At 39.0% G+C, this 15,337-nt stretch overlaps 1 protein-coding gene and 1 pseudogene across 7 annotated transcripts in view; one reads left to right on the plus strand and one right to left on the minus strand.

The window, feature by feature from the left end:
* Positions 1-51: 51 nt before the first annotated feature.
* ASCC1 (activating signal cointegrator 1 complex subunit 1) overlaps positions 52-15,337 on the minus strand; it is a 155,919-nt gene continuing 140,633 nt past the window's right edge. For 6 of the 7 annotated variants that reach the window (XM_057505959.1, XM_057505957.1, XM_036928692.2 and 3 more), the window contains exon 10: positions 3,971-11,963. In XM_057505959.1, the coding sequence (XP_057361942.1) occupies positions 11,847-11,963 (117 nt within the window). In that variant the 3' untranslated portion in view covers positions 3,971-11,846. Of the gene's footprint in view, positions 177-3,970; positions 11,964-15,337 lie in introns of those variants that run through there. The other variant, XM_057505961.1, reaches the window with a different exon arrangement.
* LOC118933828 (procathepsin L-like) lies at positions 6,997-7,991 on the plus strand (annotated as a pseudogene).

A 15,337-nucleotide genomic window follows, 5' to 3' on the forward strand; every position in this document is an offset into this window, starting at 1 on the left:
CTGACTCTGCCAGCAGGCGGGTAGGGTCGCCGCTGAAATGTGACCTGGTTAGGAGATGCACTTGTCTGAAAAAGCCCAGCGCTGGACGCGGAGGGGGAGAATCAGAGAGGCTGCGCCAGCCAGCAGGGGCCGTGTCTGTAACTGTAGCATTAGCATCACGTTTGACATCATCATACCTGGTTAAAAAAAAAAAAAAAAGGGGAGGGGGTAGATTTCAAAGGAAAGCGCTAGATCAGAGCGCCAAACGCCAACCGGCCCCAGCGAAGGCCAGCCCCGCCCAGCACTTAGGGAGTTGCAAACCATGGAAACCGAACCCTGAGATGTCCCTACTCCAAGGATGGAGAGCAAGAAGGGCCCTGGTCTCCCCAGGGATGGGAGTGGGGAGAAGACGCCGAACTCTCCAGCTATAAAGCCAGCTAGCCTCAGGGGTCTAAAAGGCATTTTGGCCACTCTCTCCCCTTGCCTCCCACCCAGAGGGGCCTGCACACAGCAGCCCTGACAGCTGGCTTCCTGCAAGTTAATGGCTCTACAGCAATGGGTGGATTCGTTAAGACAACAGCCATGTAAAAACTGGCTGCATCAGAACTCTTGTTCCCCAGCCCCACATGCTCTTTTCAAGGCCTGAGCATTTGAATGGCTGCTGGTAAAACATAGGCAGATGTCCTCCTCCCCAAGCATCTGTTTAAGGGCTGTCACCCTTTTGTTAGCTCTTCCTAGGGCAACCCTAAAAGGCATGTATGACCATTTCATCTGGCTGAGGCTGCAAATTTGGAAAAGGCACATTTGGTCATGGTTTGACTTTCAAGCTGATTTTAATAAGCCATGGGGGGTAGGGAGTGGGGGAGGCTGGTTTTTCTTGAGGTGTTCTGGTTTTGTTAAAATTGTGACCCTTATCACTGCCTGCAGAAATGTGTTGACATACCAGCTGGAGAGGCCGGAGGTTGGGCAAAGTCCTAGAATCAGAGTATAAATGGTGTAAGATTTATATTACAAATAAATTGAAGAGGAAACAGATAATCTGACAGGACAAAACCTACTGAATTTTTGGTACCCAATCCCTAGATTGCGTTTTTATAAAAAAGTCTTGGCAGCTAAAAACAAAATCAAACGCAATGAAAAACATGGTTTTTAATCGGTAGGAAAAAACACAGGTTCCAAAGTTCATAGCCACCCTTCATCTGCCTGGGAATTCTGAATACATCAATTGGCTGGGATCCCCTTGGGAAAACAGAAAACAATAGCTCCCCTTCCGTGTTTTCTTTTACATTTGCAATTGGATTTAGAAGTGACGTTGCAATGAGGCCCTGGCCATAAATGTCTTCATCTCACAGTAAATAAAGCAGCCTTGATGGTTTTATAGCAACACTACATAGTGGAAGAGCAGAGTCTGTTGTCATATAGACTGGGGGTGGAATCCACTTAATTGCTGGCTTCTTGGGCAAGTTACATAGTCTATTTTCTATATATAAATTAATGAGAATATGACCTATCTCAGAAAATTGCTGTCAAGAACTGTACAAAATTATATATACTCAGTGCCTAGACATAGTGGGCATTTTTAAGTTAGTTCTTCTCTCAGGTTGGGAAGAGAAGGGTACGTTGTTGCACAGTTCTGAAGACATATTAAAATTTGCCATCTTTTTCTGCCATCACAATCCCAGGCTTTTAGCAAAGCTGATTTTGTATCTCTAAAGCACTGAGGAGGCAGATCATAGAAATCACAGCTCTCCCATTCCAGCACTACCTTAAGTCTGTGGTCTTCTAGAATTACCAAAGTTGCCCAATAAAAAGTTTGGAAAGGCACTGACAAGATGTCCATCAATAAGACAATAGAAGTTTCCAGACTTTTGAAGGTCAAAATGTTTCCCACTCTCCAGTGGGACTTGGCTTCTGCAGCCCCCTCCAGCTGGGTTAATATTAGCCTTGTGCTGAGAGCCAGCGACAGTCCACGATGTTAAGTCAGTAGTAAAGCTGTTTAGGAGAGAACCCCAATTTTCAGATGACAGGTAAAAGAGTTGTAGAAAATGGACAATTATAGTTTATAAAGTTTTCCTAAATTCTGAGAGGATTATTAGCAGGTGAGCATTTTCAAACCCATGGGTCTAAAAGCAACTGGGTGAATTTGTCAACAGGTACATATTTAAGCATTTTTTTTTGTATTTAATATTTAGCAATACAAAATGGAAACTTAATTTCCAATTAAGTTTTCAAATAAGAAACTTAAATGTAACTACATCTTTAAAACTATTTAATATCATTTCTAGATGACCTCACAAGCATAAAAAGACAAATGCACAAAGATGTTCAATCCAGAATTGTTTATAAGTCAAACCTGGAAACCAACTCATTGTACATTAGTTAGGAACCAGTTAAATTATAATATATACACACAATGGACTATTGTTCAGACATTAAAAATAAGGTAGATTCGTTTCTATTGGCAACTAATGTGACCACCACATACTCATGGGTGAGAAAAGCTTGTTATAGAAGATCATGTATAATATGATCCATTTGAAAGGAAGTATAATACAGTGTAGCTGTTCTCAATCTTCTGGTCTCAGAAGTCCTTTACACTAAAAAACTATTGAGGACCCCAATGAGCTGCTGTTTATGTGAGATATGTAGGTATCACTTACTGTACCTGAAAATAAAACTAAGCCTGCCTCTAAATTTTGCTGTGAACCTAAAACTTGTCTTAGAAAAATCTTTTTTTTAATATAAGAATTTAAAACATTTAAAAATAATATTTATATATTTTATTAAACAACTATATTTTACCACCCAAAAATTAGTAAGAAGAGTGGCTTTGTTTTACATTTTTGTGAATCTCTTCAATGTCTAGCTCAAAAAGACAGATACATTAGCTTCTGCATTGTAGCAAGTGTATTATAGGCATACCTTGTTTTATTGTGCTTCACTTCATTGCATTTCACAGATACTGAATTTTTTTACATGGTAACTTTGTGGCAACCCTGCATTGAGCAAGTCTATCAGTGCCATTTTTCCAACAGCATTTGCTCACATCATGTCTGTGTCACATTTTGATAATTCTCTCAATATTTCAAACTCTTTCATAATTTAGTTTGTTATACAGATCTGTGATCAATAATGTTTAATGTTACTCTTGTAACTCTAGGTGCCATTAAGAACATTCATGATTCCTGGGAAAAGCTCTAAATATCAATATTAACTGGAGTTTGGAAGAAGTTGATTCCAACCTTCATGGATGATTTTGAGGGATTCTAGACTTCAGTGGTGAAAGTACTGCAGATGTGGAGAAGACATAACAAGGGAACTAGAAGTGGAGCCTGAAGATGTGACTGAATTGCTACCTTATCTCAGGATAAAACTTGAATAGAGGAGGAGTTGCTTCTTATAGATGAGCAAAGAAAATGATTTCTTGAGATGGAATCTACTGGTGAACATGACTGTTGAAATAACAACAAAGAATTTGGAATATTACATAAACTTGGTTGATAAAGCAGCAACAGGGTTTGAGAGCACTGAACTCCAATTCTGAAAGAAGTTCTACTGTGAGTGAAATGCCATCAAACAGAGAAATCATTCATGAAAGGAAGAATCAGTTGGTGCAGCAAACTTCATTCTTATTTTAAGAAATTGCCAGAGCCACCCCAACCTTCAGCAACCACCACCCTGATCAGTCAGCAGCTAAGGTCAAGGCAAGACCCTCCAACAGCAAAAGGATTATGATTTGCAAAAAGCTCAGATGATGGTTAGTAGTTTTTATCAATAAAGTATTTTTTAATGAAGGTATGTACATTTTTTTAAAACAACGCTATTGCACACTTAACAGACTACAGTATAGTATAAGCATAACTTTAATATGCACCAGGAAACCAAAAATTCATCTGACTAACTATTGTGGTGGGCTGGAACCAAATTCACACTCTCTCTGAGGTATGCCTGTAACTTGTTAGGGCTGCCATAACAAAATATCACAACTGGGTGGCTTAAGCAACAGAAATTTATTTTCTCAAAGTTATGGAGATTAGAAGTCCAAGATTAAGGTATTGGTAGGTTTGTTTCTTCTGAGGCCTCTCTTCCTGGCTTGTAGGCCTTCTTGCTGTGCCATACATAGTTTCTCGCTGTGCATGCACATGTCTGATTTCTTTGACAGATTTAGTTGTCAAATGACCCTTTATTGAAATAATTTCCTTTGTAGTTCTTAACATGCCAAGTATTCCACGACACGACTGTTGATGTCATCTATGATGTCATGAGAGTAGCAGCCATTTTTAGCAGCCCACTGACCAAGGCAGAGAGAGAACTACCTCAATCTGAGCCTATCCTAAATGGTCAATTTCACTTTAATTCTTAGTCCCTTCCAATTGCAGGTTGCTTTGGCAATGTCATCACCAACCTGTTTTGGAGACAAACCCAGGAGGCCTATAATGCAGGCCAGGGGTCTGATGTTTCTGTGGGTCCAAATTTCCTCTTCTTTAAGGCACCAGACTGGATTAGGGCCCACCGTAACAGCCTCAGTCTCATCTTAATCACCTCTTTAAAGGCCCCATCTCCAAACACAGTCACATTCTGAGCAACTGGGGATTAGGGCTTCAACATATGAATTCTTAGGAGACACAATTCAGCCCATAACAGCAGGTATAGCTGACAATAGCTAGTAGGAGCACAGAATTACTGAAAGCAAACTGAGTTAATCTCTAAAAACACGTATTTATAACCTAAACCTACCAATTTACAAAATCCTAGAAAACAAAACATACAAGCATGTATTCCATTAACATAAGAATGATGATGTCACCATGTTACACAACTTCTGGAAAACTCCACTGTACACTCATGAGAGAATGAGAATGAAATAGGGAAATAATATCATCTTAGTATTTTTATGAAAATAGTGTGGACCTCACACATACCTCTAAAAAGTTCTCAGGAACTCCCAGAGGTCCACAAACCATATTTTGAGGTATGGTACAAGGTATGTGACTTTGGGCAAATTTCTTAACCTTATTAAGCCTTAATTTGTAAAATGAGGATAATGATAATCCAACTTAAGTGTGCTGTTGTAATGATTAAATGAATACACAAATACATGACAAATGTGAGCATTCCACAAATATTAGCTATTATTATTTGTGAAAAATTACTTGATATGATATGTACTTAAATGCATAGGGAATAGTGACCTCTAGATGAAGAACTTTATTTTTTAAACAAACATTTAAATTGAAGTAAAACAATGAAAAAAAGCATAAAGCAGAAAGTGTATAGCTTCATATTTTTTCACAAAATTAAACTTATTTAGCTTTCTTTAGAAGAACATTTATTACCAAAAACAAAAGGCTATTAAATAAAAACCACAACAGCAGCCTTTTTTCTCACCTATAGCACCCTTGGGCTTTGATATCCATCAATGGAGGCATCAAGGTAAAATCTGAGAGGTGTTCCTCAATTAAATCCACCTCTGGTGCCAGCAGGTTCCCTTTAAGCTCCAGGAGGAGCACAAAGCAAGAGTAAAACTGGACCAAAATTTGCATCATTATTATGCTGGATTTTCATCAATGTACAATGTAGTAAACTCTGGAGCTCACTTAAAAATAATCATTATAAGTAATATTTATCATGTCTCTACCATGGGTATAGAGTTCACTTGGTAATAACTCATTAAGTCCCTCCAAAACAAAAAAATTCAAAATTATTCTCCATAACAAAATTCCTTTTATAACAACACAGATCTTGTGTAATCGTGGTGAGAGTTTTTTCCCTCCTCTTTTCCAAAAAATTGTGGGTGAAGTCAGTGCCCCAACAACCATCCGGAGTGATGTCAAGTGCGAATTAACTCTATTTCAGTGCAGAATGAATTACAAAGTGGTAATATTAAGGGAGATTTCATTAGATACACAATAGCAAATCCTCCAACATTTACCCCATTACAATTTGGTGAGAGGGATCCCTTAATCTTGAAATATTCTTTTAGCTCCATCAAAAGTCATTTGCTGTATACCACAGTTGTTCTTTCATAAAAACTCTACATTAAAACTACCTGTTACTCCCCCTTCTACAGCAGTTAAAACTGTATTTTCTTTAGAGCTATATTGTCTCAAAAATTTGTCTACAGATTTCTACAAAGTTAAAAAGATACATTGAAGAATTTTCCAATTCTACCAATACTTAACAAAATTCTAGACAACTTACAAAATTCTAGAAAACATAAAAATACACAGCACATGCTCCATTAGCCATCAGAATGATGATGTTGCTATACCATGTAACCTCTGGAAAAATTCACTGCATCATCCTAAGAGAATGAGAGTGAAAAGGGCAAATTGCTTGTGAAAAATAACAACATAATATGTCCATAAATATACAGTTACCTCTAAATTCTAAATAACAGAATTTCCAATTCTATTAAGAACTTAGTATTTAATATATAAAGTTACATTTCCAAAGGTAAAACTTTTTTAGAAATTCACTAAAAACTTAAGTCATAAACCTCTGACATCCAAAAGAAGACATCTTTATGTCCCAGGGGCAGCTGTCAAAGAAAGAAACCAGTGAGAAAGCAGCAGCACCACAATGAGACGAGGTCACTGGGTGCTACAGTTGATTTTGCCATTCAGAACTATTCCTGGGACTCGTTTCCATGCACCATCTAGCACTCAGAGGTAAGTGAGGTAAAATCCCAACTTAAATAAAAAATGAGTATTACTAATAGAAAGTTTTTGGGGAAAAACTAACCCTGGCCCCACCCCACATTCCTCCACAACCACCGCACCCCATCCTGAAACTGTGAGAGCACCTCTGTCAAGGGCTCTGAATTCCTCCCCCACCCCACCTTTGCTGAGGATGAAAAGGAACAACTAGATTAAATCAGGTCGGTCTCAGCCCTCCCCAAGGTAACCAAAAGCTCGGGAACTACAGTACATGGCATGACACCGAAAACCCACTGGGGGACTTGCTGTAAGCATCTCCATGAACAGCCACCCAGCACGTGAATCGGGTTTTTGAAACATGCATCCTTCACTCCTGCTGACTATTCTGTGCTTGGGAATAGCCTCAGCTTCGCCTCATGTTGATGTTGGTTTGAATGCACTGTGGTCCCAGTGGATGGCAACACACGGGAAACTATCTGGCAAAGATGAAGAAGTAGGGAGGAGGGCAGTGTGGGCGAAGAATATGAAAATGATTGACAAGCACAATCAAGAATACAACCTAGGGAAACACAGCTTTACAATAGCAATGAATGCCTTTGGTGATATGACCAATGAAGAATTCAGGCAGGTGATGAATGGCTTTCAAAAGCAGAAGTACAGGAAGAAGAAGGTGTTCCAAGAACATCCACTTGCAGAGATTCCCCCATCCGTGGACTGGAGAGAGAAAGGCTATGTAACTCCTGGGAAGAACCAGGATTGGTGTCGTTCTTGCTGGGCATTTAGTGCAACTGGTGCCCTTGAAGGACAGATGTTCTGGAAAACTGGCAAACTTGTTTCACTGAGTGAGCAGAACCTGGTGGACTGCTCTGGACTTCAAGGTAGCTGTGGAGGTAGCCTAGCAAGTAACGCCTTCCAGTATGTTCTTGACAACGGAGGCCTGGACTCGGAGCAATCCTATCCATATCATGGAAAGGATGAAACCTGCAAATACAAACCTGAATATTCTGCTGCCAATGTGACTGGATACCATAAAATCCCTGCACAGGAGAAGGATCTTGGGGTCACAGTGGCAAACATGGGGCCCATTTCTGTTGCTATAGATGCAAACCAGGACACATTCCAGTTCTACAAAGAAGGCATTTATTATTATCTAAAGTGCAGCAGCAAAGACCTGGATCATGAGTTCTGGTGGTTGGCAATGGCTTTGGAGGAGCATAATCAGATGATAATAAATATTGGATTGTCAAGAACATCTGGGGTCCAGGCTGGGGCATGAATGGCTACAAAAAGATGGCCAGGGACCAGAACAACCACTGTGGAATTGCCTCCTGGGCCAGCTATCCTATTGTGTGAGATGATGGTCATAATGAAGGACTTGGTTGAGACAGAGTATCTCAGACAAAGTATCATCTTAAAAGTAACCAGACCTTATTGTGTGGAATAAAACATTTGAATCATTGAAGATCCAAGTTGTGATTTAAATTCCATGACATTTTACGCTGGAAAATCTGACCACTTCTCTAATTACTGCTGTAAAGAGATTTGTATGATAAACTTACCTAATAAATCTTAAATGTTCATATTTTAAAAGGATGCATAAGTCTTTAAATTTTAAAATAAAACAATTTCAAAGTAAAAAGAAAATAAATAACCCTGCAGTCAACAATATGTAAGTCCTGGATGAATGATATATCTGTGCCAATGAATAAGTGATGGCAACATTGTATCCCAACACACACACTGACTAAGGGGGTCAAACTAAAATGGCATGATAATCCTAAAAGAAAAATACAGGTACTTTGGTGAAAGACCTATACCCTGAAAACTACAAGACCCTCTTAAGAGAAATTAAAGAGGACACTAACAAATGGAATCTCATCCCATGCTCTTGGCTAGGAAGAATTAATATCATCAAAATGGCCATCCTGCCCAAAGCAATGTACAGATTTGATGCAATCCCTATCAAATTACCAACAGCATTCTTCAATGAACTGGAACAAATAGTTCAAAAATTCATATGGGAACACCAAAAACCCTGAATAGCCAAAGCAATCCTGAGAAGGAAGAATAAAGTGGGGGGGATCTCGCTCCCCAACTTCAAGCTCTACTACAAAGCCACAGTAATCAAAACAATTTGGTACTGGCACAAGAATAGACCCACAGACCAGTGGAATAGAATAGAGACTCCAGACATTAACCCAAACATATATGGTCAATTAATATTCGATAAAGGAGTCATGGACATACAATGCGGAAATGACAGCCTCTTCAACAGCTGGTGTTGGCAAAACTGGACAGCTACATGTAAGAGAATGAAACTGGATCATTGTCTAACCCCATACACAAAGGTAAATTTGAAATGGATCAAAGACCTGAATGTAAGTCATGAAACCATAAAACTCTTAGAAAAAAACATAGGCAAAATTCTCTTTGACATAAACATGAGCCACTTCTTCATGAACATATCTCCCTGGGCAAGGGAAACAAAAGCAAAAACAAACAAGTGGGACTATATCAAGCTGAGCAAAGGACACCACCAAGACAACAAAAAGGCACCCTACAGTATGGGAGAATATACTCATAAATGACAGATCCGATAAAGGGTTGACATCCAAAATATATAAAGAGCTCACATACCTCAACAAACAAAAAGCAAATAATCCAATTAAAAATGGGTAGAGGAGCTGAACAGACAGTTCTCCAAAGAAGAAATTCAGATGGCCGACAGACACATGAAAAGATGCTCCACATCGCTAGTCATCAGAGAAATGCAAATTAAAACCACAATGAGATATCACCTCATACCAGTAAGGATGGCTACCATCCAAAAGACAAACAACAACAAATGTTGGTGAGGTTGTGGAGAAAGGGGAACCCTCCTATACTGCTGGTGGGAATGTAAATTAGTTCAACCATTGTGGAAAGCAGTATGGAGGTTCCTCAAAAAGCTCAAAAAGAGAAATACCATTTGACCCAGGAATTCCACTTCTAGGAATTTACACTAAGAATGCAGCAGCCCAGTTTGAAAAAGACAGATGCACCCCTATGTTTATCGCAGCACTATTTACAATAGCCAAGAAATGGAAGCAACCTAAGTGTCCATCAGTAGATGAATGGATAAAGAAGATGTGGTACATATAGACAATGGAATTTTATTCAGCCATAAGAAGAAAACAAATCCTACCACCTGCAACAACATGGATGGAGCTAGAGAGTATTATGTCCAGTAAATAGGCCAGGTGGAGAAAGACAAGTACCAAATGATTTCACTCATATGTGGAGTATAAGAACAAAGAAAAAACTGAAGGAACAAAACAGCAGCAGAATAACAGAACCCAAGAATGGACTAACAGTTACCAAAGGGAAAGGGACTGAGGGGGATGGGTGGGAAGGGAGGGATAAGTGGGGGGAAGAAAGGGGGCATTACGATTAGCATGTATAATGTGGCGGGGGGGCACGGGGAGGGCTGTGCAACATAAATAAGACAAGTAGTGACTCTACAGCATCTTACTATGCTGATGGACAGTGACTGTAATGGGGTTTGTAGGTGGGACTTGGTGAAGGGCGGCGTCTAGTAAACATAATGTTCCTCATGTAATTGTAGATTAATGATACCCCCCAAAAAAATACAGGTACTTTGGAAGTTCATTTATTCACAAATGATCTGCACAGTTCACAGTTATAAATAAACTTGAGTGTTATACTCGGCCCTCACTATATAGTGACCTTAACATACAGGGTTCAGAACCAGACTTGTCATGGAAAGTAAGAAATCAAGGTTAGAATGAGGACTGAAAGAAAGAAAAGGAAAGCAGCTACAGAGGGAGAAAGGATGTGAAGAGGGGGAGATGAAAGGTAACAGCGACCAGTAGAGCACGTGGCAGGACTGACTGGGGAGGGGGGCAAATCTGTGCTGGGAGCTCCCTCTTCCTGCCGATCTGTGGCAAGGAAGGAGTACTTTCTGCAGCTGACATTTCCCCAGGGAACTGTGTACAGTCTGATAACATCATGTTTCTACTGCTGCTGCCCTGAGAGGTAAACATAAAAGAGCTACACTACTACTGCAACTCCATCAGTGGCACGGGAGAGTGAGGCTGGGGAAAGTGAGGCTGGGGAAGCAAAGGCTGGGGAAGGTGAAGCAACAGGGATTTAACAAATATAAATAGGTAACAACTTATGAAAAAAAAGGGACAGATCAAAGTAAAAGGTAAAAACATTAACAGTTATTTTGCTAAAGATAAAATTCTGAGTAGTAAAGGAATTGAAAGCAGAGTCATCCCATGCTAATCAAGCACTATTCACAATAACCCTGAGGTCAAGGAACTCAAGTGCCCATTGATTGATGAATGGATTAACAAAATGTGGTGTATAACTACAAGGGAATATCATTCAGCCTTAAAAAGGAAGGAAATCCTATCACCTGCTTCAACATGGATGAACCTTAAAGACATTATGCTAGATACAAAAAGACAAATACTATATGATTCCACTTATGTGAGGAATCTAAAGTAGTCAAATTCATAGAAACAGAAAGAAGACTAGTGGTTTCCAGAGGTTTGGGGGAGGAGGAAATGGGGAGTTGATTAATGGGTGTAGAGTTTCAGATTTGCAAGATGAGAAAGTTCTGGAGAAATTTCAAAACAATATGAATATATTTAATATTACTGAACTGTACACTTAAAAATGGTTAAGCTGGCAAATTTTATGTTATGTGTTTTTTACCACAGTAAAAAAGAAATTCTGGGTAGTGATTAAAAGTTAGGGGAAAGGAAAAATTAAATCATCTGAAATTGTAGATATTTGATTTAGGTGGAGATATTAATAAAACCAAATGTCTAATTCTTTTAAAGTATTGGTAATACAAGAGTTTAATGGCTGGGGCAAAATCAGTAGGTGTCTAAGAAATGATGCATATCTGAGCTCCAATGGGCTTCATATTTCTAGAGAAGAGCTTCAGAAAGAAAGGCAGATTCTGTGAAAGCTGAACAAGCCAAGGGTTATAGGCACAAGTTCTCCTTGTGCCCACAACCATCATGGCTGACAGTATGATGACTGTGGACAACCATCAGAGATCACAGTGTCCATGGGGAACCACCCAGGAAAGTTACCACCCAAATAGCCAAATCCCTCTTTGGTAATTAAAAAGAAAGTACACTTCCTCAGAACCTTGTAAGGATATTCAATTTCTAGTGCTTCCCAAGATCCAAATCAGGAGAAATCAATTTGTCCACAAGAGGCGTAGTTTCCAAAGCTGTCTACTGTGAACCTCTGAGAGATGTGAATTGAATTGAGCTGTAGGGTACCAAAGTAGAAGTTCTCAAATAGCTGAAAAGGAAGAATAAAAATTCAGAATGAATATCCAAAGCAAATTACAGATTAAAATATTAAACATCAGACTCTCTTGTAAAAACACTTCAACAGTCCCAACAAACCTCTCATGCCTTTTGCTTTCTGTATTTAATCGGAAAATGATCCTGGAGAGGAGGGATGGGAGTAGGAATGAGAAAGAGCAGCACCAGTTTTCTCTGATTAATTTTAAAGCCTCTTCTGACATAATGCACAAGGGAAAGAGGTCTGAAAATTTCAATTCCTAAGTTTATCTGTTGAGTAGATATGACCACAAACTTGTAACAAACATCCTGGGGTCAAAGCCTAACAAAGCTGCTTCTATGACTTTCATACGGGCTACACAGGATCCTAGTTTTGTTACAGCCAAGATAAAATTTGACATAATACATTCCTTTATCTAGTCAACAACATTTATTAAAAGCAGTGACTAAAACAAATAGAAGATAAGGTTCTATTCTAACCAACAAATGATTCTGGCAGCCCAGTGTGGAGTACAGGCGCGTACGTACACAAAACACCCAGGGGAAAACTTCTACTGGATGGCATAACAAGTGCAAATGATAATATTTGTCAAAAGCCTTTCATTAGACTTGGATTCAAGCCAGCATCGTAAAGTAAATGTTCTTTACTGCAATTCTTCACTTTAAAAGCTTTCAAGTTTGTTAGAGGGAGGGATGAGCCCTATTCTAAGAGGGACCTGCTCTTGTGATTAGCACACTTATAAGGCAGAATCCAAAATGACATCAGAATTCATCCCAGAAAAATTAAGCCCATTGTTTTTGATAAACAAAATGGCTTATCTACTTCTGTTCAGATGCAAGAGTTGTTTCTTAAAATGTCAATAATATTCCTCAAAAAGCTCAAAATAGAAATACCATTTGACCCAGGAATTCCACTTCTAGGAATTTACCCTAAGAATGCAGCAGCCCAGTTTGAAAAAGACAGATGCACCCCTATGTTTACCGTAGCACTATTTACAATAGCCAAGAAATGGAAGCAACCTAAGTGTCCATCAGTAGATGAATGGATAAAGAAGATGTGGTACATATAGACAATGGAATATTATTCAGCCATAAGAAAAAAACAAATCCTACCATTTGCAACAACATGGATGGAGCTAGAGGGTATTATGCTCAGTGAAATAGGCCAGGCGGAGAAAGACAAGTACCAAATGATTTCACTCAGATGTGGAGTATAAGAACAAAGAAAAAACTGAAGGAACAAAACAGCAGCAGAATAACAGAACCCAAGAATGGACTAACAGTTACCAAAGGGAAAGAGACTGGGGAGGATGGGTGGGAAGGGAGGGATAAGGGCGGGGGGAGAAAGGGGGCACTACTATTAGCATGTATAATGTGGGGGGAGGCATGGGGAGGGCTGTGCAACACAGAGAAGACAAGTAGTGACTCTACAGCATCTTACTACGCTAATGACAGTGACTGTAATGGGGTTTGTGGGGGGGACTTGGTAAAGGGGGAGTCTAGTAAACATAATGTTCCTCATGTAATTGTAGATTAATGATACCAAAAAAAAAAAAAAAAGTCAATAAAAGCCCAAGAAAGCCTTTCAATACATGTACCCAATGCTTGAGTAGAAAGAACCTAAGGGTGGGACCACCACACATTAGCACATGACTGTCTCTTCACCTATTTTTTTTTTTTTTTAATTTAAAAATTTTTTTTTCTTTTTTTTTTGGTGGTCGTTGTTTTGTTTTGGTGGGTGCTTTTTGGAAGTCTTAAAGGGGCAGGGCGGGTCTTCACCTATTTTTATACAACCTTCACAGCCATGGTCTTCAGCCACTGTAGCCTTCCCTCTTCTAAATTAATGACCTAAGAAAATGCCTGGGGCTCTTTAAAGGCTAACTTTATAAAGCCCAGTAAATATTGATTCTTCAAGATGACATCAACTTGACCCCAAATATCTTGTTAGACATTATGTGCAAGCACTGTCTTGTCTTTCAGAAAGGTGATCAGCTCTTGCCTGCATTGGTTTACACAATTAACTTCTCTTTCTGGCTTCGGCAGCCTGTTCAAACCACATCCACCCTTTTGTGTATAGAAATACAGCCTGAAATGGTTATCTGCTAATCCCTTTGCTGAACACTAATTCAAAGTGAAAGCCATGTCAAGAAGACTGACAGATACATAGCTTTGCAAACTGAAGCCTTCTAGATACAAAGACAAGACAATAAAAGGGGTAATAAAAGACAAGACAAAACTAAACTAAAAGTAAAATCATAATAACCTGAACAAGTTGCTTTTTAAGGATTAGCAGTCCAGGGGTCCTCTACCACCTTCTCTTTGTGCCTGTTTCCAACTGATAGAAATGCCATAGCTAGGGGCTAGAAAGAGACCTACCTCTTACTTCACTTTGCCTCATGCAGATAACCTCCAGATGGCATGATTTGCCAGGGAGATTCTCATCCTTTAGGTTAAAGGTAGACAGTAAATACAGTGATAATGAAGTTAGCTGGGATGTGATTTCAATTCGGTAATTACAAAAGTTGAGAAAAGACCAAACACAAATTCTCCCACTCCCCTCAAGGCAAGAGCAGCCTGTGAAAGAGCGCTGAAGTCAGTCTCGCCTTATGCCTGACACACCGGGGCTGTGACTGTGGGCAGATGATACCAACACTGTACAAGATATTAATGGGCAAAAAACCAGTAAGATGAACAAGTTAAACTACTCCCATGTAAACTGTGAAGCATATTGAAAATTAAGTGTATCTTATGATGTTTTTTAACATTTATCTGCTCTCATTAACCTGTAATTATTTTACCTTCATAAGTTGCCAGCTTCTTCATACCGTTTGGTAATGTCACAGTCAAATGGATTTCTTACCCACAAGTCCCAAGTGCAGTGCCAATCTTCCTTTCAGCCTTTCCTAGCTCCACATTATTATTCTCTCGGTATGTTTATGGTTTAGTAACAATTTTTCAAAGTTGTCTTATTTTTTAGTCACTGTTATATCTTTAGTCTAAAGCCTTTTTTTAAGTTCTATCAATTATTTCTGGTGACTCATTAAAACATAGGCTCTATAGAGGAAGGATCTTCCCTGTTAATCCAGCTGAATACTACTGAACATCGTAACTGTATCTGGTAGACAGCATAAGATCCATAACTATTTGTTGGCTAAAATGACAACAAAGACTTATACTGTAAATGCCTGTGTACTTTATGTCTGAAAAGAGAAAACTATGATATGCTCTTGTTTAGCCTGGATTTAAAGTCTTATTTATAAGTCACCACATAGGAATCCTTGAATAGGACTTACAAAATCATATTGTCTCTAATCATATCTCAATTGTAACTAATTGTCAAGAAAGATTTTGTAGTTCATCATGGAAGTT

The sequence above is a fragment of the Manis pentadactyla genome, chromosome 8 (genome assembly GCF_030020395.1).
Source record: "Manis pentadactyla isolate mManPen7 chromosome 8, mManPen7.hap1, whole genome shotgun sequence".
In the NCBI taxonomy this organism is placed as follows: domain Eukaryota; kingdom Metazoa; phylum Chordata; class Mammalia; order Pholidota; family Manidae; genus Manis; species Manis pentadactyla.